Below are 26,789 nucleotides of genomic sequence, written 5' to 3' on the forward strand. Positions count from 1 at the left end.
ATTTTAGTATACATGAATTCCCGGACTTTGATCGGGGATCAAATAATCTGCTACATGTGTATTGGGGTATGGACTGAAGGTGATTATATTGTAGCAACGCGTCGGTTTTGATTAGCCCGAAGATTAACCGCCATGAGATTACGCGAACCCAACGGATTCCGTACAATGGGAGATTATCAATTTCTGAGCTGTATACCCTGATAACCCTCTCTTGATATCAACCACCCCTCCCTCCCCCGCCTCCCGGGTCTCATTACCACCGTTATATTTTATAACGCGTATTTGCTTTCCTTCGTCTCTTATTTTCGTTTTTCGTTTCTCCGTTCTCTTTGTAAGTTAACGGAAAAACGAAAGTCGACCGAACATTAAATTGATGGGTCATTTTATTTTATCGCGTTCTTTTGTTCGATTTTACATCGATCATTGTTACACTGTTTACCTTCTTTTCGTAATCGTTTTTTTTTTTTTCTTCTTTTATTTTTTTTTTTTCCACCCTCTTTTTTTTATTCTTTGCTTGCAATTTTATCTCTCGATCGCTTTTACGTACGGTTTTCAAGGTTAATTGAGAGTGAAACTCGGCAAAATTTGTCGAAACAAAAAAAGGATAACATAGATAATGGTTTTCATAGTTTTACTGAGCAACTGATAATCTAGTCGCATTTAATTTAAAAAAAAAAAGTCATCGTGATGGAGGAAACAATTGTTACATTAATAATATTATTCATTGTTCAAATGCTTTCCCGATTTTCATAAAAAAAATGGCACATTTTTAACACGTATGAAATACCCACGAATTGTCCAAGTTGGATTTCGCGCAATATTTATAACGTCTTTATTTCTGAATCATTATTTTAATAATTAATGAATAGTGTGAAATTTTCTGAAGTTGTTAATATTCAATCAATTGATATTTTCACGATCAGAAGGATATTTTTTTTTTTCTTTAGAATCAAGATTCGACTTGAATGTAACCTTTCAATCACTGATTATATACTCGGTCATGTTTTTGTATCGAACGATTTTTTGCCTCAACGCTCACATTCCACACATTCTTAATTTTTTCGCTCTTTCACGTTTCCAGTTTACAGGAAAAACTGACCGTCGAAGTATTAATTTTCTTGCAATTTTCTCCAACAGCTTTTTTTTTGTCGCGAGCGTAATAAACTCTTTTTTCTGCTCTCTCCCTAATTTCACGAGTTTTTATTCCCTGTTTTTTTTTTTTTTTTTTTTTTTTTTTTCTCTTTGCTAAAAGATCTTCCGCACGATAATTACGATCCGTTCCCCGACCTTTCATTTATTCTTCTTTCTTCCTTTTCATTTTACTCAAAGTCATGACTTATTGACACATATTTAACGTAATGTTTATATCCTTGATTTTTCCACCCATCCCGCGAAGATGGCAACTCAGGGGATGAAAGGATCGAGAAGTAAAGAGCAAAAAACAAAAAAGTAAAAAAGCACGCCGCGTCGGGACAAAACACTTTCGGAGCTTACTCGTACGGTCAGGATGACTCAGTATCAAGTCGCCTCCATTTTCGGGGATCGGGAATCGTCGGTGAAAACATCCCGCAGCCTCCGTCACTCCTCCCTCCCTTCTTCGGACAGAGAGAAAGCATAAAATTCCCAACGTACTGCCGTCGAATCCTCGACCTTTACGGAATCCGATGAATAGCCGAGGTTTTATTGGGTCCCATTCGATTTCCAAACGTCGAGATCTCACGCGGAGCTTATATATATATATATACACACACACACACACACACACACACACACACACACACAGACCCTCAAATCTTACATACCCCTTCGAATCTCTGCTTAGTTTTATTCAGACACTGAGTGGAACGAAAAACAAAATTCAAAAAAAAGTTCAAAGTTCACGGGCGAGGTGAAACACAAATAATTGATTTAAATGGCAAATATTTCATTTTTGTTTGATGTTGGATGAATTTTTTAATTTTCAAATATCACTTCTGTTCCATCAAGTTCCTTTCTTACTTCCTTCCGTCATTTCTTCCTCTTTTTTCGTCATTACGATCAGAAAATAAAAAAATAGGAGGCAAAAAAATTTCGGATTAAGAGTGAAAGAAGAAAATTCTTCTTCCGAGGGTTTGAAGGGGGTGAATAAAAATGAGACAACGAATTCGCAGCCCCGCGCTTGTAATGAGACGATCAGACTGATTGCCTGCTACGAAATTCACCTTGAATTGACGCTGACGACGAGACGAGGGAATCTTCGCGTTCGTTTTCGCTTTCGGACAGTCGTACTGATTGGGGATGATTGGAATGACAAGGGGTAGACTGGCTACGTCGGATATTGTTCGGCTCTTTCGACTTGGTTGAGGGGCTTCGGGATTGGTCAGAGAAGCTATGAAACCAGCATAAAGATATATATGTGCTCACGTAGATTGTGGATGCGCATCATATCCTTTTCAAAGGATGCGCGCAGGGATCAAGAAACGGGAAAAAATCCAATCAAACACTTTCATCCTCGTGCAAAATTCGTGTTGAAGGGTGAAAATAATTCTCTTCGTTTTATTAATTCATCAAGTAATTGTAGAATATAGATATATAGTGCGAATTGCTAACGACCGAATGGCCCGTCGTCTGCTATAGTTTAACGCGCATGTGCTATAATCCGAGAGTAGTTGTTTGCCAGGGTGACCAACCGTCGTGACCCTAACCTCAAAAAATTTTCACACTTGTCGCTGACATTTGTATTCAGCACCAATGGCTGTTAATTTTTTTGAGGTTAGATACATCGCGGCGATGCGTCTTCTGAATTTATGACGGTTGGTCATCCTGGTAAACAATTGCCAGTGGACCGTGACGCATGCGCATTGAACTATAGCAGACGACGGACCATTCTGTCGTTAGCAATTCACACTGTACGAACCACCGAACAAATTCTCAACTTGAAAGAATAATAATATATTTTGGGTTTATTAAAACCATTTATTTATTTTACGTAAAGTTTTTAAAAATCGACACATCTTATAAATCGGCGAGTATATAATTAATTATTTATTATTCACTATATATACCGATGGAGTGGGATTTTGAAATGTGAAAAAAATATTCTTTTCCTTCATGTGTGGTAAAAATTTATCTGCGAAAATTTGTTTTTAAGGATTTCATTTTTTATTTAATTCTTTTCTTTTTACTTTCTCGTTCTCGTTCTTCCCCAGAGGTAAAGATTACGCGCAACGGATCGATATTCTTTTGTTACGATTTGTTTGAACGTACGCGGTAATTTTTTTTTTTTTTTTAGGCGCTTTCTTTTACGCTTTCTTCTCGCTTTCTCTACTTCAGGTGACGAAAATTTTTTCCCCGATATCGCGATCTCGACCAACATGCCTTCGGGTCGTTTCAAAGGTTCGCGAAATCAATTGGCAAGCCCCGATTTTTTTCTCTTCTCTTTCTCACGTCTTGTTCTTTCTCATTTGTCCGATTCTCGCTTTTACAGCAATAGTTTTCCTTTTTTGCAATTCTTTTTCTCTTCTTTATTTTCATCTCTCTTATTTTGTCGAAACGGTGAAAAATCACCGTCTCAAGCGAAGGAATAAAAAGAAGAAAAAATGTCACGTTTCAAACAAATCGTCTCGCTATTACACATGGATATACTTTTATATGTATACCTCTAAAAAGCACCTCTGGTGCAGAAAATCGTTCACCAATAAGTACATTAAACGTGGTTATTACCCACAAAAATACGTTCTTTGATCAAAAGTTTATGCAAAATCAATCACTTTACGCAAAAAACTCATTCTTCGAGAACACTATACACAAATAAATATCCTCATCCCTTATGAAAAAAGATAACTTTCCAATTATTTAATCAAGCTGATTTTCGGTGAGCATTATTAAAACATGATAAATTAACATATATTTATGCAAGATCGAAGAAAAAACTTTTTTTTTTTTTTTTTCTTTTGAGCCACCCTAATTTACACACACTTTAAAGCGAATTTCATATAACTCACATATCTAGTGGTAAAGTGGTTGAAAATTTTTTATCGAAGCTGACGACGTCGACGATGTTGAAAATATTACAACCAGAATTTATACTACACTTATACCGACATATATGCATATAATGTATGTGTGGAAGTCGCTTACAATACAGAAAAATAACGAGGGAAAAAATGAAAAATGAAAATAAAGGAGAACAAAAATAGGAAAAAAAAATTTTTTTTTTCAAACAGAAAAGGGAGAGAAAGAGAAAACGTATAGAATTAAAGCAGCGCGTCGTGTGCAAGGGGAAAGAAAAAAATTCAATACATCTGGTCAGCGAACGAGTATGTATATATGCATGGGAGTTTTAGAGAAGCGATGTGGTTTTATGCAGAAATTCTTTTCATTTTTCATTTCTTGTTCGTCCAATTTTTATCTCGTCTATTTCTTTTTCTCGATTCTACGCTTCTAAATTGCGCGATTGACGAGGCCGTAACGTTTTTTCTGTAACTGCCATACGTGAGCATGGATGTGCTAAAATGTATATCTATATACATATGATGAACTTTGTTAGCCATCAGTTGTAATATTAAGGCAATTAGTTAACGGTCAGTCATATATATATATATATATATATATATATATATTATTAAACGTGTTCCTATAAGCATATTTTCTGTTTGCAATATTTTCTTCCACTATTCAACCCTGAAGAAATTAATTAGGTATATCGTTTTTTAGAAATTACTTGAGTAAAGCTAATTGCAGTTCACTAAATGCTCTGTTTCAGCAACGTATTATTATATATCGTAAATATTGAGCACGAAAATCCTTGCACACACACACACCCATACACACACACACACACACACACACACACTGACACACACAGAGACAGCTAAAAAGCTGTGAAATTTGACGAAGGAGATGTTTTTTTTTTCTTTCGTTTTCCTTCACACTTCAAATTCGTGCAAACTCGCTTTTCTCGCTCAACCTGCTACCGGGAAAATGATGAAAACGCTGGCAAGAATTCATTCCGTAGGCGATGTGAAAGGAGAAGAGCGTAGAATTACTCTGCGCAGCGACGGCAGCTGTGCTTTTAAATTCCTTTCATTCCCAGCATCCTCCTCGAAAGCCTCCTCCTCTGATTATTTCAGCTTTACAATTTTGTCTTTTAATTTTTCCCTCGTTTTTACTGCAGCAATCGATAATTAAAGAGAATCTGTAATTAATATTCATCATGCATATTTCGCACCACGTTTTGATTTCTATCCTAAAAACTCGACTCAACGAATCATATAACTTGACATGCGACTAGACTTTTAATTTTTTCTTCAATTTTTTCTTATTCCCACCTAAAATTATTCTCTCTCATTTGCTCGTATAATGGTGACGTGTCGAATTCAGCAGCGATTTACAAGCGTGGGTAGAGATCGATTGAAATTTACGAATTCCTCATCAAAGTGCGCCACCCTTATCGCTGCGACTGTGTTACATCTATGATGTGTATCGGCCTATACGTATCTATGCATACACACTTATCCAAATTGGTAAACGTGTAATAAAGAGATCCAATTAACTCACGCCACCGAAGTGAAAGGAGCCGGCACTTTAGTACGTGTACACGAGTATTGCTTCACCCTCACCCTCATTTTAGAATTATTCCTTGCGAATTCGTGAACCCGAGCTCTCAATCAATAAAATATATTTTAACGCACTTGGAATTGAGAGGGAAGAAAGGTAGGAGGTCGTGAGTGCTCGAATCAATTGTTAATCAAATTTAGACTTGAAAGTACGACCGGTCATTTGGTGTAAGGAATTCAACTCCTTTCACAATATTCTTCTTTCCTTCTTTTTCTTACCAACAATCCGATTCCCACCGAATTGAAGAGGAAAATAATTGTTTAATTTTTTTGTTCGAAAGTGTATCCCCAATTATTTTTATTCGATTTTAAAGTAACTCGCAAATTTTCTTTTCTTCCTTTTTATGGACAGAATGTAGGGTAGAAATATAATTGGTTTACTGTTTTTTTTTTTGTTTTTTTTTTTTAATCAACAAGAGGTTCTGGTTTATAGAAATTTCCGTTAATCTCTATATATAAATCAGGTATATACAGATCTTGCAGATGAATTTCCGAGAATGAAACAGTTTAAAAAGGGCATTCTATTTTAAAGAGAGAAAGATACAGCGCAAGGTGAAATAAGATCTATCGAGGAGTGTTTTCTGATCCCCGAGCCTCAGGTGAAGGGTTGGCGATCAGCGTCTGTATCGCGGTTTTCTCTATTTATCATTCGGGTTTAAAAACAGATTTTTCGGGTCACTCGGTTCCCGCGCGCCTCGTTCTAGGTCGTCTAGCTGTCGTCTCTGGACTGGGAGGGAGAGAGATAGAGAGAGAGAGAGAGTCCCTGGGGAGGAGAGGTGAAATTCACGTTCGCCTAAAATTGTAGGCAGTTTTGTTTGCAGGGGATGAGATCGAGTCGCGGCTACTGCCTCACATAGTCCTCGCACATAAGTGTAACCCCCTCACGTATTTATCCAGCCAACCCCGTCGAAGCTCCAGGATATATTACCGTCTCTTACCTGGTGTGAGTTCATACCAGCATTAGGGTGTCTCGTTTTTTCAGCGGTATTTTTTCTCCCCTTTCTCTTTCTTTTTTTCTTAATATCGTAATCTCTTAAAACCTAATTTTCCCCGTTTAGATTAAGATCAGGGGGACGGTTTTTTTTTTTTTTCATAAATTATTACCACTCATTGGTGCGTAATAACACGGACTTTACATTGGAAGTATTTTGTTCAAGATTAAATTCTCGATAGATCTGTCATTTGAATTGTTCACCTAAAGTCTTATTGTTTTGCGACTGATCATGCATTTGTATATGTATTAAATTAACTTTCGAGACGAAGTTTATAATTTGCGAACCGTTATAATTGAACTACGGGTTTCTCTCAAGGGACTTTATTGTAGAGAATTTGATTCTCCGAAGAATGCTTTCAAGACCAATTCCGTATCATTAAATACGACTGAGTGGTAACAATTGAAGTGCGGAATGACCTAAAACTTTGAAATGTTTCGTCGATAGGTAATTGGATTTGGAAATTGGAAAAATGTCATTTTACGATGCATTTCTTTTATTGTGTAGAACAAGTTTTTCAGAAAAAAAAACAAAAAAACAAAAAAAAAAAAAAAAACAACAAACAGTGCTCTAAAACGAAATGCCTTTTAATATGTATATAAAAAAAATCCGAATGCTCGATTTTGTGAGACTTGTAATTCTTGTTTCTATACGAAGTCGAGGAATGGCTATGGAATTGAAGCCATAAAATGAATTAACGAATGAATTTTTCCCCCGCGGAATACGCTGCAAAATTTCATCCCCCGCGTTCGTCAGTGAGAGATTTTTCTCACGAACAAGTCCCCGGTGATCGTTGCTGGCGGTTTCCACCGTTTCTCTCCCCCTTCTCTCTTCCATAGTCACGACTTGTAATTACTTGACACTTTTCCGCAACCCCTAACCTTCGTCACGGTCGGGGGTACAGAACACGGCGCTTTATTATGAGGAGGGAATTACTGTGACCCGTTTTGTTCGCGGAAGAACGATCACCGCTCATCTGCCGGCAGCGAGTGAAGAAGAGAAATGGAAAGTGCGAAAGCGACGTCTGATAGTCTTCTTCGACATGGAAAGGCAATCTTACTACGGAAGTTGAAGATTCGCCTTATCATCGCCTTCTATAAATTGGATAGTCAAGCATCTGGATTTGTGCCGTTTTTTCAATCAAAACGGGGATCAAAATATGTCGAATTTCAAACCGTGCGGGCACCCGAATCTTTTTAGAATTATAAAATTGACAATCCTTAGAAATTTTTCATTTTCTATATTTGTGACTGTGAATCAAACGTTCGATACTCGTACGTTTGATACGTGATAGTCATTACAGCACTTTGACAACGATTTTCATTTTTTATCGAAGAAAAGAGTGTTTTTGTCATTGCCTTTTCTTCCTTCTACTACCCTTTTCAGTGATCGCTCAAGCGATGCGTGAGTAATTCTCCCGAGACGGATATCTGTCTGCTTTCTTTCTGTATGCGAATTCCGGATCAGAAATCCCGAGTTCGAATTCTTCGTATCTATAGGCGAAGAGAGTACAATGCTCCTGGGACGAATTCCTAATACCTTCTTTTTCTGGTTCGAAGAAAGGATATACATTACACCTTTATCCGAGCACTAAAGCATTCGCGATGCTAAAATTCTCTCTTTGAATTTTTGGCGAATTTTTTTGAGTGCTTCGATGAAATTTTGAGTCTCTATGCATCTTTGAAGCGTGGCCGTTCACCCTGTGTGTATCTCCCCCCTGTGTGTATATAAAAATACTTTTTCACGAGTGATTTCTTATCGAATCGCTCACCTCGAGACGCTTCCGACGAGCCGCCACGGCACGATTTTGTACGAGTGGATCTTGAGATATAGCGTTTTCAAGTGTGGCCCTCGCGCGTCTGCGCGGCGACACGAATCAGCGAGCGCTGCGCGCTCGCGCGAATGGCGTACTTGAGACGGCGATATCTTAAGATCCACTGATCGAAAACCGCTCTGCAACGGCTCGATGAAATCGGCGTAAAATGCTGCGGCGTCTGGTAGCGGCGAAGTAACAAACAGTGAAGAAGCGGTCCAGACCCGCTACGCCGGAAGCTTTTCGTCACATTGAAATGTGGCCGGCGGTGCAGCTTGGAAAAAATCTTTTTTTGGATCGAGGACAAGCACCGACTTGAGTCGGAGCCGCTCAGATTCTGGCACTGATAGCGTATCGCCGATGTGAAAACGGTAATGGATGGCCGTGGCCGGAATCGTTAGCATCGGTCTGGCCTGGCGCGATACCGCGGCTCCATGTGTTAACCCATAACCTTATATACCATCGAACCTTTTTGCATCCAGCATCATGTATTATAACCACGACGCCAGTCACGCACAAGGTGTATTATAATATTAAGAATCCATGGGACGTACAGTCCGGTCAAGAAATAAAGCGGACTAAACAAAAACGGTATCGTGGAGAGGTTTAAAAAATCTGTATATCTAGTCACATCCAAGTTAAACAAGAATCACTGTGATTGAAGAGATATTTTGAAGACACTGAATTTTATCATTTAAAAATGTCAGAAATGTTCGTTTTTTTTGGTGCTCTTGTAAACATGAGTGATTGTATTTAAAGAAAAAAAAGTTCACAAGTCTCTGGATCCAAGTTCGAATCTTCGACACTATGACGTGCGTTTCCAACATAATCACTCTTTTGAAATGCGATTCTTTTGTAGATGAACCTTGCCGAGCGCCAATTTGGTTGTAATTTTGAAACTTAGGTTTGGTCAGGCTTTTGATCAGAGTAATTCTGACCCTGACTGTACGTCCCATACATCGCCTTGATGTAATATTCGGCGTCTCGAATATGCGGAGAATCCGTCGTCGTTCAACTACATAACTCGGGGTTATGATGATGTTGGCTTCTGCGTCGCGACCCTTGCCCTTCGAGTCTCTCGACTCTCCCGCCGTAAGATCGACATCCAACAAGTAATTACTCACTTACCAGGGATTTCTGTCGTCGCCCCGATTAACGTGAAACGCTTCCAAACTAGAGGCGGAGGTGGAGGTGAAGGTGGAGGTGAAGGTGGAGGCGGAGGTAGGAACGATTATTCCGCGAGGATTGCAGAGTCAGTGCGCGTGTTTGCTCCCCGGTCACATTTCCCCAACAGCCCCGCACCGAGTGAGACAAATTTCTTTTCTTGATACCCAAATCCGTTGTACAAACGGCGACCTTAGCCAAGCCTCGAGCAGAATCGGGTCCACAGGTCGAAGCGGTGAGTCGAATCTTCGACGCTTCAGACTCGTAAAGAAACTATCAAGACGACGACGACGACGATGATGATGATGATGATGATGATGATGACGGCTATGAAGGGTCAAATTACTGCTTCGTCGGTTCGATTCTCTACTGATCAGTTTCCACAGTTATTTACTTCAACTTTGTCCCGCTTCCAGCCCTCCCTTGAGACTTCTCTGAAAAGTGCCGAAACGAAAGAAGTAACTAACGAACCAACTTTTTCGTCATCGTACGCTGAATGTTTTTGCTCTTTAAATATCACGCCAATCTGACTAGCTCTTCGTTGGTTTTCCATTGCTAACTGACGGCGCGTACATCTCGACGATGAAAAAGTCACGAGAGGGATGTTCGGACACAAAAGAGCTTCTGAACAGTGTGTCTCATTGTCAGATATGATTCAGCGTTATTAATTTTTTTTTTTTATTTCGAGTAATCAGTCAGGCACTATTTGAACTACGAAGCTATGCAGCGCTGCGGATAATCGAAACTGATACTGCAGTTCGTTGCAATTGAAACTATCGCAACTGCGGCGGACGTTGAACCATTGAACAGTTCCAATTTCATCGGGATAGGGTTTTGGGTTTCGTTTAGCCACTGATAAGGAACATTAGTTTGATGTCCCCCTCTAATTTCGTTGTGACTCATTTATGTTGTAGAACATTGAAAACTAAGAGACACATATTTTTTTTTATCTGTGGAAAAACGGTTTAAAGGGGTGAAAACGACCCCCAAAGATGGGATTTCTTGATGCACTTGATGTATTTGAATGAAACCAACGCCGAAATGTTTCTATTCATTAATAAAATATTTCAGCGTTGGTTTCATTCAAATACATCAAGTGCATTAGGAAATCCCATCTTTGGGGGTCGTTTTCACCCCTTTAAACCGTTTTTCCACAGATAAAAAAAATACATGTCTCTCAGTTTTCAATGTTCTACAACATACACGAGTCTCAACGAAATCAGAGAAGAACACCAAACTGATGTTCCTTGTGAGTTAGATAGTACTTACAATTCCTTTTTCTACCCACGTCAAAATGACGAATTAGGTAGCCAGCTAGACAGCTGACTGACGAATCAGCCAATTATTCCGGACATGGATTACGAACCCTTGTTCTTCATTTCGCACGGAGAGAAGGAGCAACAGGCTTCAAAATTCCATCGCGATAATGCAGAGCTAAAGTGCATTTAAAATATCGTCATCCCTTCATTTTACACGCGAAACGTAACTCGGACATCGCGGTGTTTATTTGTCGAGGGTGAGGGATTACCAGTTACACCAAGGAACATTATTTCCGGTTGCCGTCAGAATCTCGCTTGTAAGCGAAAGTTGCGGGGGCGGAGGAAATTTGAATACGTGCCTTCCGAACTTCAGTCCTCCGCCGAAGAAATTTGGATTCTTTTCACATCCCTCGGGACGTCGTCGATATCTGCTGTCAGGGAAAACCCGAACGCATTCCACGGAAGCAAACTGCTTGCCTACCCCGGTATTGCAAAAAAACTTATACCAATACTCATGTAGGGATGTAAGGACGTCGGTTTCGCTTTCGGTCTACCTTTCCACCAGCGAAAGAAACGCGGCGATTATTTTCGCGCCGAAATTTGCTGGTAATTTTTTGCTGCCGCGGACAGAGTAACGTCAAAAATGGTAATTCAGGAATCGTCGACCGAATTAATCTAGTTTCTTTCCAGGTTTAATTGACAAGCTTAACACGATTTTACGGGTCTTTTACAGGGGCAAAACTAACCCCTTAAACCCTTTTCGAACTCGGAACAGCTCGTTAACCAAGCGAAAACTTTTTCGCAAAGGTGAGAAGAGATCCCGTGCGACGAAAATTCTCTCTGTGCACGCGCCTCGAAACTCAAAGTGCTGAGGGATGAAAGGCGGTCGAGCTTCTGATCACTATCGTCAAGCTTCATCATATTTCACAAAGTCGAAGTACTGCCGCAACTTTACAAATTCGGTGTCGTTCAAGGGTGAATGATGATATGAGTCAGCCCAATTTCTAACCAGATCCGCGAACTCTCCTCCCCCTTCACACTTTCAAATTTTTTACGCCTCTTCCTGTTATTCTTCTTCATCTCTGAAGTAGTATTCGTTGTTCTACTCGAACGATTATTTTTGCCTTAGATTTTGGCCACTCTCCAACTATTCCCACAACACAACACTGCAGTGGCAAAATGACAGTGGCCACAATAGTTTTGGCCACACGACAAAACGTGCGCGTGTCGAGGTTTCAGGTTTTTGGAAAGCGGTTCAATTTTGCCCCCCCCCCCCCTCCTGCCCCTCTCTCTCTATTTCTTTTTTTCACCTTTCTGTACAATTACATCCTTATTAACTTCCGGTTCACGCTCCCATGCCGGGATTTCACCTCGTTAGACGCACACGAGGTCTTGATTATCATAATATTATATCTGGCTCTGGCAGTGTTAAGCAGTCCCTTTGCATTTGCAGAAGGCACACTTCTCTATCTTACGCGTCTACATTCTAAGCCTTATAATGGTGTGGTCGTAATGATCTTGCTACACTGTGTAGTCTGGTAATTAACCCGCGCCATGTTGTGAAATCGTGAATCATAACCCCGTATTCAATTAACTCGAGTTATCATCAGTCAGGATGTGTCTTCTTCTTTTCTTTTTTTCCTTACAGATCGCTAAGCTCTTCTCTTACACATGGAGCATGGGAATGTTTCTCTGCAAATCCGTTCATTACATGCAGAGCGTTTCGGCCATTTGCTCCGTCTTAACGTTGACCGCGATGTCGATAGAGAGGTAAGATCACGCTCTTTTCTTCTTTTATTATAAGAAAGACGGAGAGAATTCCGTTTCTTTAACAAAAATTTCTTTATCCTTCTTCGAAGCCTCTTTTCTTACCTTGAATACCTTTTATCCACACTAATGTTCTTTGCACGATTATCGTCATATATATTCACAATACTTTCGTTTGTTATAGGGGTCAAGATCATCGCGATAATTCGAGCTTGACTCCTCGAACTTTCCTTTTCTTTTCATTTTATTTTATATTTAATTTTCAATGTCGTCTAGTCTCCTTTCTTATCGTCTTTCTCCAATCCTCTTATTTTCTGCTTTTTCTCGGAGATGAAAAGATGAAAAAAGTGTTAAACATGAACAATACATAAAAAAAATTGAACCATCTAATCAATTCTTGTATCTTTTCATCTAACTTGAATAATCGAACAAGCATTCTGTCAAAATTGATGAATATCAATCCTTTTTCAATGAGATATTAAATCGCTGATTTGAAACTTGTGTCTGTTAAATGCGGTCTCTTCACGCAAATATTTCACGCAAATCTTTCACCACACTTTCCATCAATTTCTTTCAGATACTACGCGATCGTTCATCCTATGAGGGCTCAGTACACATGCACGATAAGTCAGGCCCGAAGAATCGTAATCATGACTTGGATGACGTCGTTTTTACTGGCGATACCGATACTCTTTACACAGGTCAGCAACGATATTCAACCCCTATTCTTGTTGTTATTCAAATATTTCAAGAACACACGTACGCTGCTTGATCTCCTCCGAGGCGCGAAGAAAAAATAACAATTTATGAGCTTGGACGATGACGAATGTTGTTAAAAATATAAAACTAATGGCTGCCTGACGTCTTTCTTACTTCTTTATTCTCACAGCGGCACCAAGCCGTCGGTCCCGGAGACCTCGGGGCGTTTTGGTGCGTACGTGACATGAGATCGGTAACGCTTTGGCAAATTCACGAAGTCTACATGCTGCTACTGGTCCTCGTCGTCCCTCTTATTGTCATGGCCTTCTGCTACACGGCTATATGCTGGGAGATATGGAGGGTAATGAAGCGGCGATACCACATGACGTCCAGACACGCGTGAGTAATTGATTGATTACATTATACATGCACGTGTATTCGATATGCTGGTAGCATATTTCAAAAATTGAAATGAAGACAAAAAACAATTACAACGCACAATTTTCACATTGTTTTCCTTTCGATCAATTTTAAACTTTTCTTTTCTCTATCTCTCTCTCTATCTCTCTTTCCCTTCCTCGAATCTGCGTAGCATGTGCGCTTTTTCTTGTTCGTTGAATTTATTCAACAAGAATAATGATCGAAGCAAATATTTTTTTATTTATTAAATATGTTTCGTTTCAATTTCACGATGAAACACGACTCAGTTTTAGAGAATAAATTTATGCAAGGAATATGTTTATATATAACATATGCTAGGTAATAGAAGGGTATGAATTTCATACATTCGTTATTCTCCTTATTATAAGAACTTGAGTATTATTGTTATTATAAAGATTTGAAAAATTCTTTGAAGTAAAGTCTAAACGTTTTATCTCGCGTGTATTTGCCTTACGGTGCAGACTCGTATCGATCTTCCCTCGTGTAATCAATCTTCCTTGGAGCCTAGAACACGACTTGAACAGGAGCTTGAGTAACGTATGCATGTCGTGCCGTTGGTTAATTATGTGTGTAGGTAATAAAGACTCGAAGAGAGTAAAAACGTTGAGGGGTGAAAAAAAAAAACGTAATCAGCCTTATAGGTCGCAAGTTCACTTCGTAGAAAAAAAGGCATTAAAGAAAGAAAAGGAGAAGATAGACTGAATAGAAATTATTAGGAATGACGAATCATAGGTGAGAGAATAATGTACATAGAAGCCAAATCCCACTTGAGTTCCGAAATTAAATGGAAGCCAAATAGGCTAAACGAACTGATTGAAAAGAAAGAAGAAAAAAAATAACGAAACTTCGCACGAGGTGAAAATACTAAAAAATCGGCTCACTATAGAGGGGTTCGAAAATTCGAAGCTTTTTTTCTTGCGAGTACGAGGCGGGACGAATTGGTTTTCTCAATCAATTGACGAAATAACCTGCCACAGAGGTGAATGGTTAAATGCCAGAAAAAGAATCGCGAAAAGGAGTGAAAAAAAAGTTGTTTTTTTTTGTTGTGTCGCGTTTTTTTTTACTCCGACTCCGAAACGCAATTACTGAATTTTTCAGGATAGGTTATGAACTACGAAACAACTACTTGGTCAAATCCATATAACTTGGTAACACTGGCAGCCGCAGGACACTCGCGAGGACTCTAAACGTGATATCTATCGATAACTCGGTAGGTCTGTATTACCGATATTTATTCCCCTCAGCGGTAGGCAACCCAACATATATATCGCGGAAATACCCTGAATAATAATACAAAATTATGCAGACGTCGCGTCGTTTCAAGGAAAGCGAGGCAATATCGCGATTTGATAAATCGGTAGCACGTTAATTGATGTTGTATATTAATTAGACCCGCAGAAAGAGGAAAAAATTAGGGAGCAGAGAATAAAGGAGCGAAATATTGTAATTGAGGGTGAAGGGTTGCCGGCAGACGAATAAAACTAAACTGAAAGGGAATTGGCGAGGTGATATTATCGCTGTTGGCAGAGGCCGAGGGCCTAATAGGATTAAATCAAGCCCATCCTTTGCCAGCGCAGCTGAGCTTTGCCGCCTGCAAGCCTCGCCGGCTTCCTCAAAGCTCTTATACATATACATATATATATACATACACACATACACACACCTAGACACAAAATTAAGAGGTATCCAAACATTGCAGCGAACAGCTCGCCGAAGTCCCGTGAAAATCCTCTGCCCCTCACGTATATTATCGCTTATTCGTGGACCTAATCCGGGATTTAACGTATCGGTTGTACTTTTACGTAGGTTACATATGTAATACAATGATAAAATTGAATAGGGAATTGGGGAAGGATCTGCAAATAAAAAAGTAAAGGGAAAAATGTTTCAGATATTTCGTTTTTTCTCTCAGATCTGCAATCTTCGTCGAAAGGATTATCTGGCCAAATTGAACAATTAATTATTCCGTATGGCGGAATATCAGGGGGTGTTTAAGTCATTGACAAGGGGTTAATCACTCTTCAGTTTTTGTGTTGATACTGTAAGTGATCACAAAATTTATTGACTACTTTTCAAAGGTACACGTTATGAAGATTATTTTAGAAAATTATTTCGTACCTGATTTCACAAGATTTTGAAGGGTTTTAAAGAATTTCATGAGATTTCAGGAATTTTATGTGATTTCAAAGATTTATAGTTTTCAGATAATTTCAGATCGCGATTTCAAATTGTTACGTATAATTTCAGAGATCTTGTGTGTTTTCAAAAATTTCACACATTTTTAAGGATTCTAATTAATTTCACGATCGGTGTGTACAAAATTTTACGAGTGCAACTACGATCCCTTGAAAATAATCAGTGAAAATAATATTTTCACAGAGAGGGAATGAATATAAATTCGGAACAGGGTGCTTTTTGAGAGATGTTTGAAGTGCGCGGCGTGTAAGTACCAATTGTGTGTTACGTAGGGGTGGATCCGAGAAGAAGGACCGAGGACGTCCCTCGAGAAGGGTTCGTTTTTCTTCCTATTTTGCCCATGATGCTGGTTCTTCTTCTTCTTCTTTTTCTTATTATTATTATCATTATTCTCCTTATTCTCTTTTTCCTATTTTATTTCCACTTTCACATTTTACCCGGCTTTGCCACAATACAAATCTTACCCAAGGGAAGTTCACCAGTGTAGAAGCCGAATATTTTTCTACAACTTTTCTCGGATTTATTTCGTCACATTAAATAGAATTCTCAATTACCACGATTTTTATCCATCATCCGAAACTTTCATTTCATATTTAAATAAGGACATTTGGTACAGTGAATGGAAATGATAATAATGCATTTTTTCTTCTTCCTCAAAAGTATAACAATTGTCAATCTTACACGCAATCGAGCTTCAGTGTTTTTCCTGAGTGTATAACATGCAGGGTGTATCATTTACAAAAAAAAAAATGCTAAAATATATCGAAGACCAAGCATTAAATTGAAAAATGTTTCGAGCAAAACTTGTTATGCGTTTAAACTATCAGCCAGGTTTGGTGGTTCAGGGATACATCTTTTCTTGATATATAATTTTATAAATAAATGAACAATCTGTTCTTTTTTTGTTAGCATACTTTAAATTATTTTTATGCATCCTTCTCTATTGGCCTTTTTTTTCTTTTTCTTTTTTTACTTTGCAATGCAGCTAGGCACTCATATTCAACTTGATTACAATAGTCGCCTTCCGTTTTTAATCTCTTTTACATCCTGCGAGGTTTGGCGATGCTAAGAGTTTCATCGAATGTACATAAAAAAGAAAAATAACACACGCATTCCTAATTGGAAATCAACTTGAACAGACTTTGAAGTGTGTGGTATGAAATTTATCGAAATCTGTAAATCACTTAGTTTGATCAAATATTTGGCATCCTTGAATCCGACCCTCTATAATGTTTATACCGAATTCATTTATAGAATCACGAGCGGATTGAAATAACGCCCTTCGTCTTCTCTGATTTTTCGTATCATAAAGCGAGTGGTTAAAAATTGATGAGCGGAAATCAATCAGCCAACGCTCATTATATTTCTGCTATATTCTTTTCTTACATCCGTTTCTTCTCTTCTCGCCTCGCTACCTTTCTTATCTTTTTGAATGCTTTGGATACTTTTAAAATCACACCGCGAATCAATTGCAAGGCATTTCGTACGCGATGACGTTTTATCAAGTGCGCGGTGGGGAGATTCTAAATGGAATTGAAGCTCGTGTGCGCGTGTGTGTACAAATATGTACTAGGCATGGAAATTGAAGACGCAATCTGCCATCGTGAAGCGAATAGGAAAAGATGTGATTGGAAAATTCCCCGCATATCGTACGCGCCGTTTACTTTTCTTTTTATTTTCTCTCTTCGGCGTTTTAATTCTATTTTTCTCTTCGCTCCATCTTGATCGATACGATGTGTGGTGATAAAAATAAAACGTACTGAAAAAAAGAAAAAAAAAAAAAGCACACACACACACGGTTCTCCTTTAAAAGCAGAAATTTCCTTTCATAAGCAGAGCTTATCTTCCTTCAGACTTTTATAAGCATAATATGTGTATGTGTGTTTCTCTTTCCAGTCTCAGTCCCAGCCGCAATTCGGCCACTGAATGCATAGCCTTGAATGATCGGCATCCTGGAAATGGGAAAAACGGAAGACGCGGACGGCGGGAGGACCTCAGAACCGAGGAAGAATCACGGACCATGAAACAGGTCGGTTTTCATTTCTGTTCTCGGGGCTTTATGCTCCTTTTGAAAAAAAAATTTCTCTTCTCATTTCCTTGATTGTTGAGATATATATATATATATAGAAACGAAATTACCAGAATAATTCAACAAATTTTTTATTACATTTTCCATGAATTAATGTCTTATTATACATATATAATTCTCAAATTTATCTCAAATTTGAGAATATAAATAAAATCTCATATTTTATTACCACAAACTCAAGACAGGGATGAGAAAAATTGCGTCGGGGTAAGAATTTCCATCGCAAAATACGTTATATGTATATATATATATATATATATATATATACATAATAAGACGTTAATTCGTGCAAAGGGTAATAAAAAATTTGTCAAATTATTCTGGTAATTTCGTTACCACAAACTCAAGACGGGGATGCGGAAAATTCAGGAAAGAGTAAAAATCTACCAATTATACTATTTCGGTACATGATCGTTATTGTTGATTTCTTTATTTCGTTGATCTTCATTTCCTTTTTTTTCTTAAAAAGGAAATAATAAACTTCACATTGATTCTCCTTACAGTGAGAGAGGGAGAGAGAGAGAGAGAGACCGAGAGAGAAAGAATAAATGTGAATCTAAATTTGGGTAGAGTTCTTTCGCAAAATTTTTATGCTCCTTTTTCTTTCACTTGTTGATATATTTATTTTTGGGTTTTAATCCATTATCGTTATTTTTCCCTCCGGTTGTCCAGTTACTTTTTTCATTGCTGTAAATGAGGCGCCCTAAAACGGTACTAAATCTTCAATTCTACGCACATATCTCGCTGACGCTAACAAGGAATATAATATCCTCTGTATTATGGTTGAAACTTAAGTCGCGTCGGATTATTATTACACGGGTTATCTATAATAACCGCAGTCACGTTAACGATCCACCCGCGATTAATTCATGCACTTCACTGGTCGATGGCGTTCACTGGTCGTTCAAGACGTTCAACACATTCGTTTAATACCGCGATGCGAGTCAGGTTTTATAATTCGAAATGTGTATAATTCGACGTTATTTCAAATGGAAAAAGATTTTTCTTCTGTCGGAACAAGAAAAAGGAAAGATTAAAAAATAAGCTTTCACGAATCATTTTATTTTACTTCTTTATCGAATTTTTCTTTATCCATTAACAACTTTCCGCGAGATAAGACTGATTCTTCAAAGAACTCTTCGAGTAAAGATCACATTTATCTTTCGTTTTTCTGCATATACCTACGTGTATAATATTCCATAAAATTTCATCGCTTATCCTTCAATTTTCATGTTTATTCGAACGGAAACAAAAATTTCCTGCGTACAATTTTTTCTCTACGCGTACGAGCCCTCGAGCACTCAGTTTCGTATTCACGTGTAATATAATCAATGTTACAGAGAGAATAATATACTAGAATACCTGCAATGAGCAATAATATTCATTTATTCGACGGTAATATATTTCGCAAATATAACGGTCATGTACATTACATTATAGATTACGTCACATTGCCTTCGATTCCTCGTATGATGAATATTTTTGGCTAAAAATTGTCATGAGTAACGTGACCATATCACGGTTTTTTCGAATGTTTGTTTTATATTATTATTATTATTATTATTATTATTATTTTGTGTGTTTGTGTTTTTATTATTCAACGAGATTCGACCATTTTTCAATGGCAATTGCTTTACCGTTACGGGTATACATTATAGATATGACGAACACGCGACCTCTCGGTGAAGTTTAAATTTAAATATATGAAAGCGGCGGCTGTGTTTGGATTGAAATAAAAAAATTTGCTACACGTGGTTCGACATATTAAAACGAATATTTACCAGTTACTCCAGCGATTAAACATTCGAAAAAGAGATTACCAAGTAGGTAGTTATGTACAACAGATTGATGAAAAGTGAGTAAATCTACCAGAGCATGTTAAAAACAAACCTTAAAATATCTAAACGGTTACTGAAAAGAGTGAAACTTCGTTTTATCGCCACTATTTCGAAATACTTGGCAACGATTTGCAGCAGATTTCACACAGTATACATGCTACATGCTACATCGTCGTCGTTTGTTGTATCCTGTCTAGTAGCTGAATGTAAAGAGCGCAACGAAAAACAGCAAATTGCTTATTCGTCATCAGCAAAAAAAAAAACAACCAGAACAAATAAACGACGCACGATTGATCGAAATAGGAAATGAAAGGGGAATAAAGGCTCGTTTGATACCGAATTTATAGATTTATTGTACGTGAAATAGTAGAATGTAAAAAAAAAAAAAAAATACAGTCTAATGTGCAATGTATGGGGATTGCAAAAAAAAAAAAAAAATCCCGAAGATTCAGAAAAACAGGTACAGGAAGAAGTTTTTGGTCAAGATGTCTATTTTTTCATTCTCGTTTTTTTTTCTTGTCCTTCGTTTCACGAAGGTGGGATGGTTGTTATTCTTTGGATTTCAGGTGGTCAAGATGCTTGTGGCTGTGGTTGTTCTGTTTGGAATTTGCTGGGGTCCGATGTTGATCGACAACGTTTTGACAGCCTACGGGATTTTGCCCTGGGCTAAAATCGGCCCGTACAGACACAGCAACGTCACCTTTCAGCTTATGGCTTACTTCAACAGGTGACGTGAACAAATGTTTCCCCAGTTCTTGTGCAATATGCGAATCGAGTCGTGACTCATTCACATCGAAAATTGACGAACAAAGTTCAATTCAACGGATTGGAAGTCGAGATTGCGTTACAAAATAGATACGCGAAAAAACTTTATTGCGATTAATGCGATGAAGAATTTAATCTAATATTTAATCAACATTAAAAAAAATAAACCACCACAGTTTAATACACTTCGACATTCTAATGATCAAACCTTTTCTCGAATCGTTCACATCCTATGGTTAATTGTGTTACATATTCGATTTTGCTAAGATTCGTTTGAGTTGAAAAATAAAACCAATAATGCTGACGGGGATCTTTTTTTTTTTTATTACTTCTTTATTACGGTTTTAAAGTTATGTTTTTATCAAAGTTTAAACGAGAAAAGAGTGTTTATCGTAATGAGTTTCAACTTTTGAGACTTGATTTCGGATTTATCTTCTCATTCATGATATTTCGAATGAATTTTTCCATATTTTTCTACGTTTCACAAACGAATTTTTCTTTTCTCCTCATTTTCTGTTCTTCTTCATTTCATAGTTATCAAATCTTGAGTGAACAAGCGGATTTAGAACCCTCGAACTTGCCGTTTTCACACTGCCGGTTCCACGTTCACAGAAAAAAAATATTAATATCCAGATCGAGTTTTGAACTACAAATTTAGATTCGACACCAGCGAACCGAAACTCTTACAGTACCAATTTCCATTCGTATCGATTCATCTATTCTCAAGATTTCAACATTTCTTTTTTATCTTTTGCAATTTTGTTATTTAAATTATTCAAAAAGCACTGAATCGATCTGAGCGAAAATCTGATCTCTTCCAAGTTTGGAAAAGCCGCGTCGATTAAGATCAAAATCATTGAAATCCGTTAACTCGTTCTCGAGATGTCGCCGGACAAAAAAATTGATCATTGAAAAGTCGAGATCTAGTGAAAACTGAACTTTTCACTTTCGGGATGATTATAACAGCTTCCTTTTATGCGACGAAAACAGAGAATCGCGAAGTTGAAAAACAGCGTCTATCTTGCTGGATTTCGTCTGTTGGGTTCTGATTTTACATTTATTTTCATACCGACGATTTTTGGCACGTTTGAATCTCTTTCTTCATTTCACTCGGCGATTTTTCTTTACGCCGAACTTTCCATTTATCTTCAATATGATTTTAACTTCGTACTTTTGAACGCGTAGGTCAAAAAAAAAAAAGATCGCCTATCTCGTTGACTTTCGTCAATTGAGGCATGATTTTTAATGTTTTTTACCCAACGATTTTTGGAACGAAATTTTGAACCTTTTTCTCCATCTCGCTGTGCAGCTGCATAAATCCCATCATCTACGGATTTATGTCAAAGCACTTCAGGGAGAGTTTCCTCTCGGCGGCCTGCGGAAGCTGCTGCTGTTGTCCAAGGCGGAATTACCGTTCGTCAGGTCGAGTCAAGAGGCATCCGAGCCTGAGCCAGACAAGGACGACAAGCGTTCGGTCAGTATAAACCCACTTCCGGTTCCGGAAGTGCCTCGCTGTTTGTTCACGAGTCGATTTCCACCCTTCTCCCGATCCCCTCGCAGCCCCCAAGCACCTGATAAAAAAGAAAATAAAAAAAAGTGATTCCCGTTTTCTCGATTCGTTTCCTTTTAATAACGCCCGGATAATTTGTTTGAATGAATTTGCGGATCCCGGACTGCGCATGACGCCAATTTTTCAATCTACGATCTGTCCTTGGCGAAAATTTATTCCGAGAGTTTTAATTAACACGGTTGATTCATTAACTTCGAGTAACACCAATTCTCGTTACTCGGCTTATTCGGTCATAAAATATATAAGTATATTCCTTTATTTTAACATTCTTTCTTTTCTTTCTATAATTGTCGAATTTCTATTCAAAAATCTATTGACGGACAAATAAATTTCCGCCACGAAAGGATAATTTTTACTATTCATTTCATTATTTCACTCGTGACAGGTGTTTCTTTTTTTTTTTTTTTTCTGTCTGTTTTGTGTTTTTCATCAACGCTCCGTTACTCTGATTTCTCCAACGGAGTAATAAATTCATTATTAAATTCAACCATACAGCATACATTATACGTAGGTATATGACGAGTGAAAAGGTCTTTAACATCGTTAATTTGTTATAAATTGTAGATAATGCGCTTACTTGCACTTTTGCGTCATGTTGTAGGTATACGAAATTGTATATCCTCACCCAGCTAGTGTTTGATAATTATTATGATTATAATTGTTGTTATTATTATTATCATCATGCCGGAATTTTAAACATCATCGTGGGATCAAAACTTTTTTATCCGCCCCGCCGGTCGTGAAAATTAAATAAATGATCAAAATTCGGAACGAAATTCAATGAGAAAAAAAAATCTTTACCCAGAATTTAACCACTCATATCCAATCATTAATGTGAAACGATTTATAAAATGAGAAAGCAAAAAACAAACCTAATAAGCGCGCATGATTTGATACTTTACGAAACTAATAATTATATTAATTGTAGCGTAAAATTTCAAATTGGTTTTGCGTTTTGCATGCGTATTATGTAAAAACCATATCATCACAGTATATTCATATATATATAGAGAATAACGTAGAAAGGCTGTTCGTATTCCTTATACCTTGCAAATTTTTTTCTTCGTCTTCTTCCACTCATCAATTTACAGACAACTGTTTTCCATTTCGTAATTATTGAGTTCATTTGTTGATTAATTATTTTATATTCTCTCCTCCGATTCACGAGTAATTATACATATAGAGTAATAATAACAACGGTAGAAACAATGATATCATATTTTCGCTATCACGTAATTTTATTTCTCTCCACTCTCGGCATTTTTCAACATCACACAAATTATTGTACAAATATTCTTTTTATATTTATCTTCTTTTTTTTCTGTTTCTATGTATATATATATTTATATATGTATATATAAATATATATGTCATGTATGTGTGTATATATATACGCAGGTGGCGTCAGCTCTCAATCAGCATGATGAAGTTTCCTTTGACGAACGCCTCCAAAACCCGTACGGTTGTCGTGTAGAGCACAAATGTATAATGTTACATTATCCTATACCGATCAATGCGAGAGAGATATTTATTATAATAGGTAACGAAAACTTTGCACACGTATATATTATATATTATATAATTTAATTCACGTGATCCACCTTTTTTATTGCCCCCTTATTTGTTGTCTCTTATTTTGTATATACCATTTGCTGTTCAACCCTTTTTCTTCTACTTTTTAAATGTATTATTCGTATTTAGGAATATAATATTATTTCTCCTTCGTGTCTCGTAATATTATTAATAATTATTATCATCTTATTAGCATGATAAATCCATTGCAATTAATCGAGAAGCTTATTGAAATCCTCCAATTTGTGCATGATGTTTAATTATATTATTGTTATCTATACTAATAACAATAGTAACGGTGGTCGGATTTGTGGACAGAATTAACTACGTAATATTTATACTTTATTCTAACTTTTTTTACTATTTTTTTTTTTTTTTTTTGCGATTAACAGGAGGAAGTATAAGATAGAATAATCGTACAAAAAGTGGATGAAAATTATTCTCCACAATTTAATTTCATTATACTATAAATATTTATAATATTTTCGTTTGTTTAATTTATGGTAAAGTATTCTCAGTTATTATTTGCTTAGCTTTGAATATACATATTGTATATAATATTATATAAGCCGATGATTCGTTTAGAGAAAATTAATTACAGAACTTGTGAACTTCGTGACGTTGTGTTATTATATTATTCATGCGTCACTCGGCATGTCTTGCAAGAAATCCGCGATATTATAAATCAGAAGGATTATTATTATTCCTATATCTGGGAATACGAAATCAGTCCTGATAAACCTGGCGTCAATCTTTCAGTCATTTCCTTTCTTTTCTTCCACTTTTTCTCTTCTTCTTCTTCTTCTTCTTCTTCTTCGTCTTTATTTTATTTCTTTCGGATTGTGTCTGCAGATCGTGAGCAGCGAAAAGCGAATATCCGCAAAAAAGATCAGAGTCTTTCGGCAAAAACGATATTCCGCGGACTGATTGCGCTTATGTTGAAATCGAAGGACTGGAAATCTGAAAGAAACCCTACTGATTGATTAACGACTGCGATCAGTATGGTCGGCCTCTTAATTCTATCGCGAATCTTCTATGGAGGACTTAACGATTGTGTGTGTGTGTCTGTTTTTTTTTTTTCTTCTAATTCAAAGATTTATCTCCAAATTCTCGCGCATGCGTCGTTTTTAATACAATTTTTCAATTCTATTTTCTTCATTTTTTCGTACATATATATATATACAATAATATCTTGATGAAAAGTGATCACTTTGTGAAAAAATTCAACTTACTCGACGTGACTTTCACTTCTGCTATTCTGTTTGTTATTCAAAACAGTTTTTTATTTATAGATCTCATCGCCTTGAGCACTAAGCTTTTTAAACTCCTTAGGAGCGATTTTTTTTATCCAAGCTCGAACTGAAAGGGTAAAAATTCAAGAGTTGAAAAAAAAAAACCGCGAGTGCAATTAAAAAAAAAAAACAACATCTTCCACAATTTCTTTTCGCTCGTTATTTCCGCTTCGTCAGGTTCTTCGTAATTTTTCTCCCTTTCTTTCTTCTACTTTCATTCTGAGTTTCTTTTGAATTTTTTCCGTCGATTAATTATTATATAATTATTTCGACGTACATCTGTGTCTATATGTATACGATATACCTAATATGCATATACACATAATTTAACCGATTCCACGGCATATAATAAGCCGAGACGATTTATCTTCGGTGACTTCACCTCTTCTCTACATCTTGCTGCTGGTGTTGTTGTTCTTGTTGTTATTAATGTTGTTATTATTATTACTATCTCCTTCGTCTCAGAGCTAATTAATTTTCTCATCGCCCGAGTAAGCGCAAATAATGTATATGTATATGAGTCTATATTATATGCATAATTTCATTCAATATGAATGAATCGCCCCTCCTATAATAATAATAATAATAATAATCATAATATTAATCCCGAGGTACGATTTTGAGGAAGCAGCGCTTTTCCCGCTGTTGGAACTAATCGATTGATCAATTAGGGGAAAGGAATAAGAGGATTCATTAATTAATTTGTATAACAACAGATATCGTCGTTGCTTTTATACGACATACCTACATATATAACGTATAACCTGGTGTATGATTGTGAAAATTCCCAAACTTCTTTAATATCCATTATACATATACTTTTTCCCGATTAACCAGTTGTGTATTTTTGTGTTTTTCATTCTTTACTTACTCATTGTTGGTATTATAATTTTATCATTATTATTATTATTGTTATTATTATTATTCCTTGTTGTATATCCTTCTCACAGCGTTACGATTTCCAGGTGGACCTGATTTTACCTGATCCCTTGGAACTCGTCGAGGGATATAATAATAAGTTAGGATGAAACTTACTACCGCACAATAAATTTATCTACATACTATACATATATGTTATATATATTCACTGAAATTAGGACTAAATTTTGCACGCGGGTATTTGTCCGTAAGTATTTAAGTACTCGTTTCGCAATTTTCCCCATTTCTCACTCTCTCTCTCCCTCTCTCTCTCTCTCTCTCTTTCTGTTTTCCACTCTATTTCGCACTGCACTCATTGCAGGGGTTGAATTGAAACGTCCGTTTCACCGCTTCGCCGGACAATTCGCTTCTGTTCGGGATAGAAATTAAACGAGGAAAACAACAAAATGTAAAATAAAAAAATCCTCGTTCGCCCATCGCGTTTTTCAATTTTACCGCCTAACTCAATCACGGCGCGAGTGTCCTAGATTTTCATAAAGAAGAAGAAGAAAAAAAAAAAAAAAAAACAATCATCACATTCTTTTTTCTTTCTTCTCAAATTTTCACACGCATAATTTTCCTCTTTTCATATAATCCGTATATACGTAAATTTATAAATATATACAGGTCATATATTAAAATCTGACGTATCGAATTGAAATACGTAATTAGTTTTATATTGTATTGTATTTATTATACATATATACGTACATACATAAGATCTTTTATTATTAATTAACTAGATATAAATTTTTTCCAAAGGACGGCTCGATCTCCACTAATTCGTAATGTATCGATACATCCAGCTCCGCTCGTC

At 36.9% G+C, this 26,789-nt stretch overlaps 1 protein-coding gene across 2 annotated transcripts in view; it reads left to right on the top strand.

Moving 5' to 3' along the window:
* Positions 1-26,493, top strand: part of LOC124409366 (QRFP-like peptide receptor) — a 37,121-nt gene extending 10,628 nt beyond the window's left edge. Inside the window, exons 3-10 of one of the 2 annotated variants that reach the window (XR_006929511.1) lie at positions 12,474-12,595; positions 13,170-13,293; positions 13,482-13,690; positions 17,825-17,957; positions 20,422-20,582; positions 21,930-22,094; positions 23,589-23,730; positions 26,020-26,493. Coding sequence is in view for 1 of the 2 variants with exons in the window: in XM_046886945.1 (XP_046742901.1) it covers positions 12,474-12,595; positions 13,170-13,293; positions 13,482-13,690; positions 17,825-17,957; positions 20,422-20,582; positions 21,930-22,094; positions 26,020-26,029 (924 nt within the window). In the remaining variant the exon portion in view is untranslated. The remainder of the gene's footprint in view (positions 1-12,473; positions 12,596-13,169; positions 13,294-13,481; positions 13,691-17,824; positions 17,958-20,421; positions 20,583-21,929; positions 22,095-23,588; positions 23,731-26,019) is intronic. The other variant, XM_046886945.1, reaches the window with a different exon arrangement.
* The last annotated feature ends 296 nt before the right edge of the window (positions 26,494-26,789 follow it).

This window comes from Diprion similis, chromosome 8 (assembly GCF_021155765.1).
Source record: "Diprion similis isolate iyDipSimi1 chromosome 8, iyDipSimi1.1, whole genome shotgun sequence".
NCBI classification, from domain to species: Eukaryota; Metazoa; Arthropoda; class Insecta; order Hymenoptera; family Diprionidae; genus Diprion; species Diprion similis.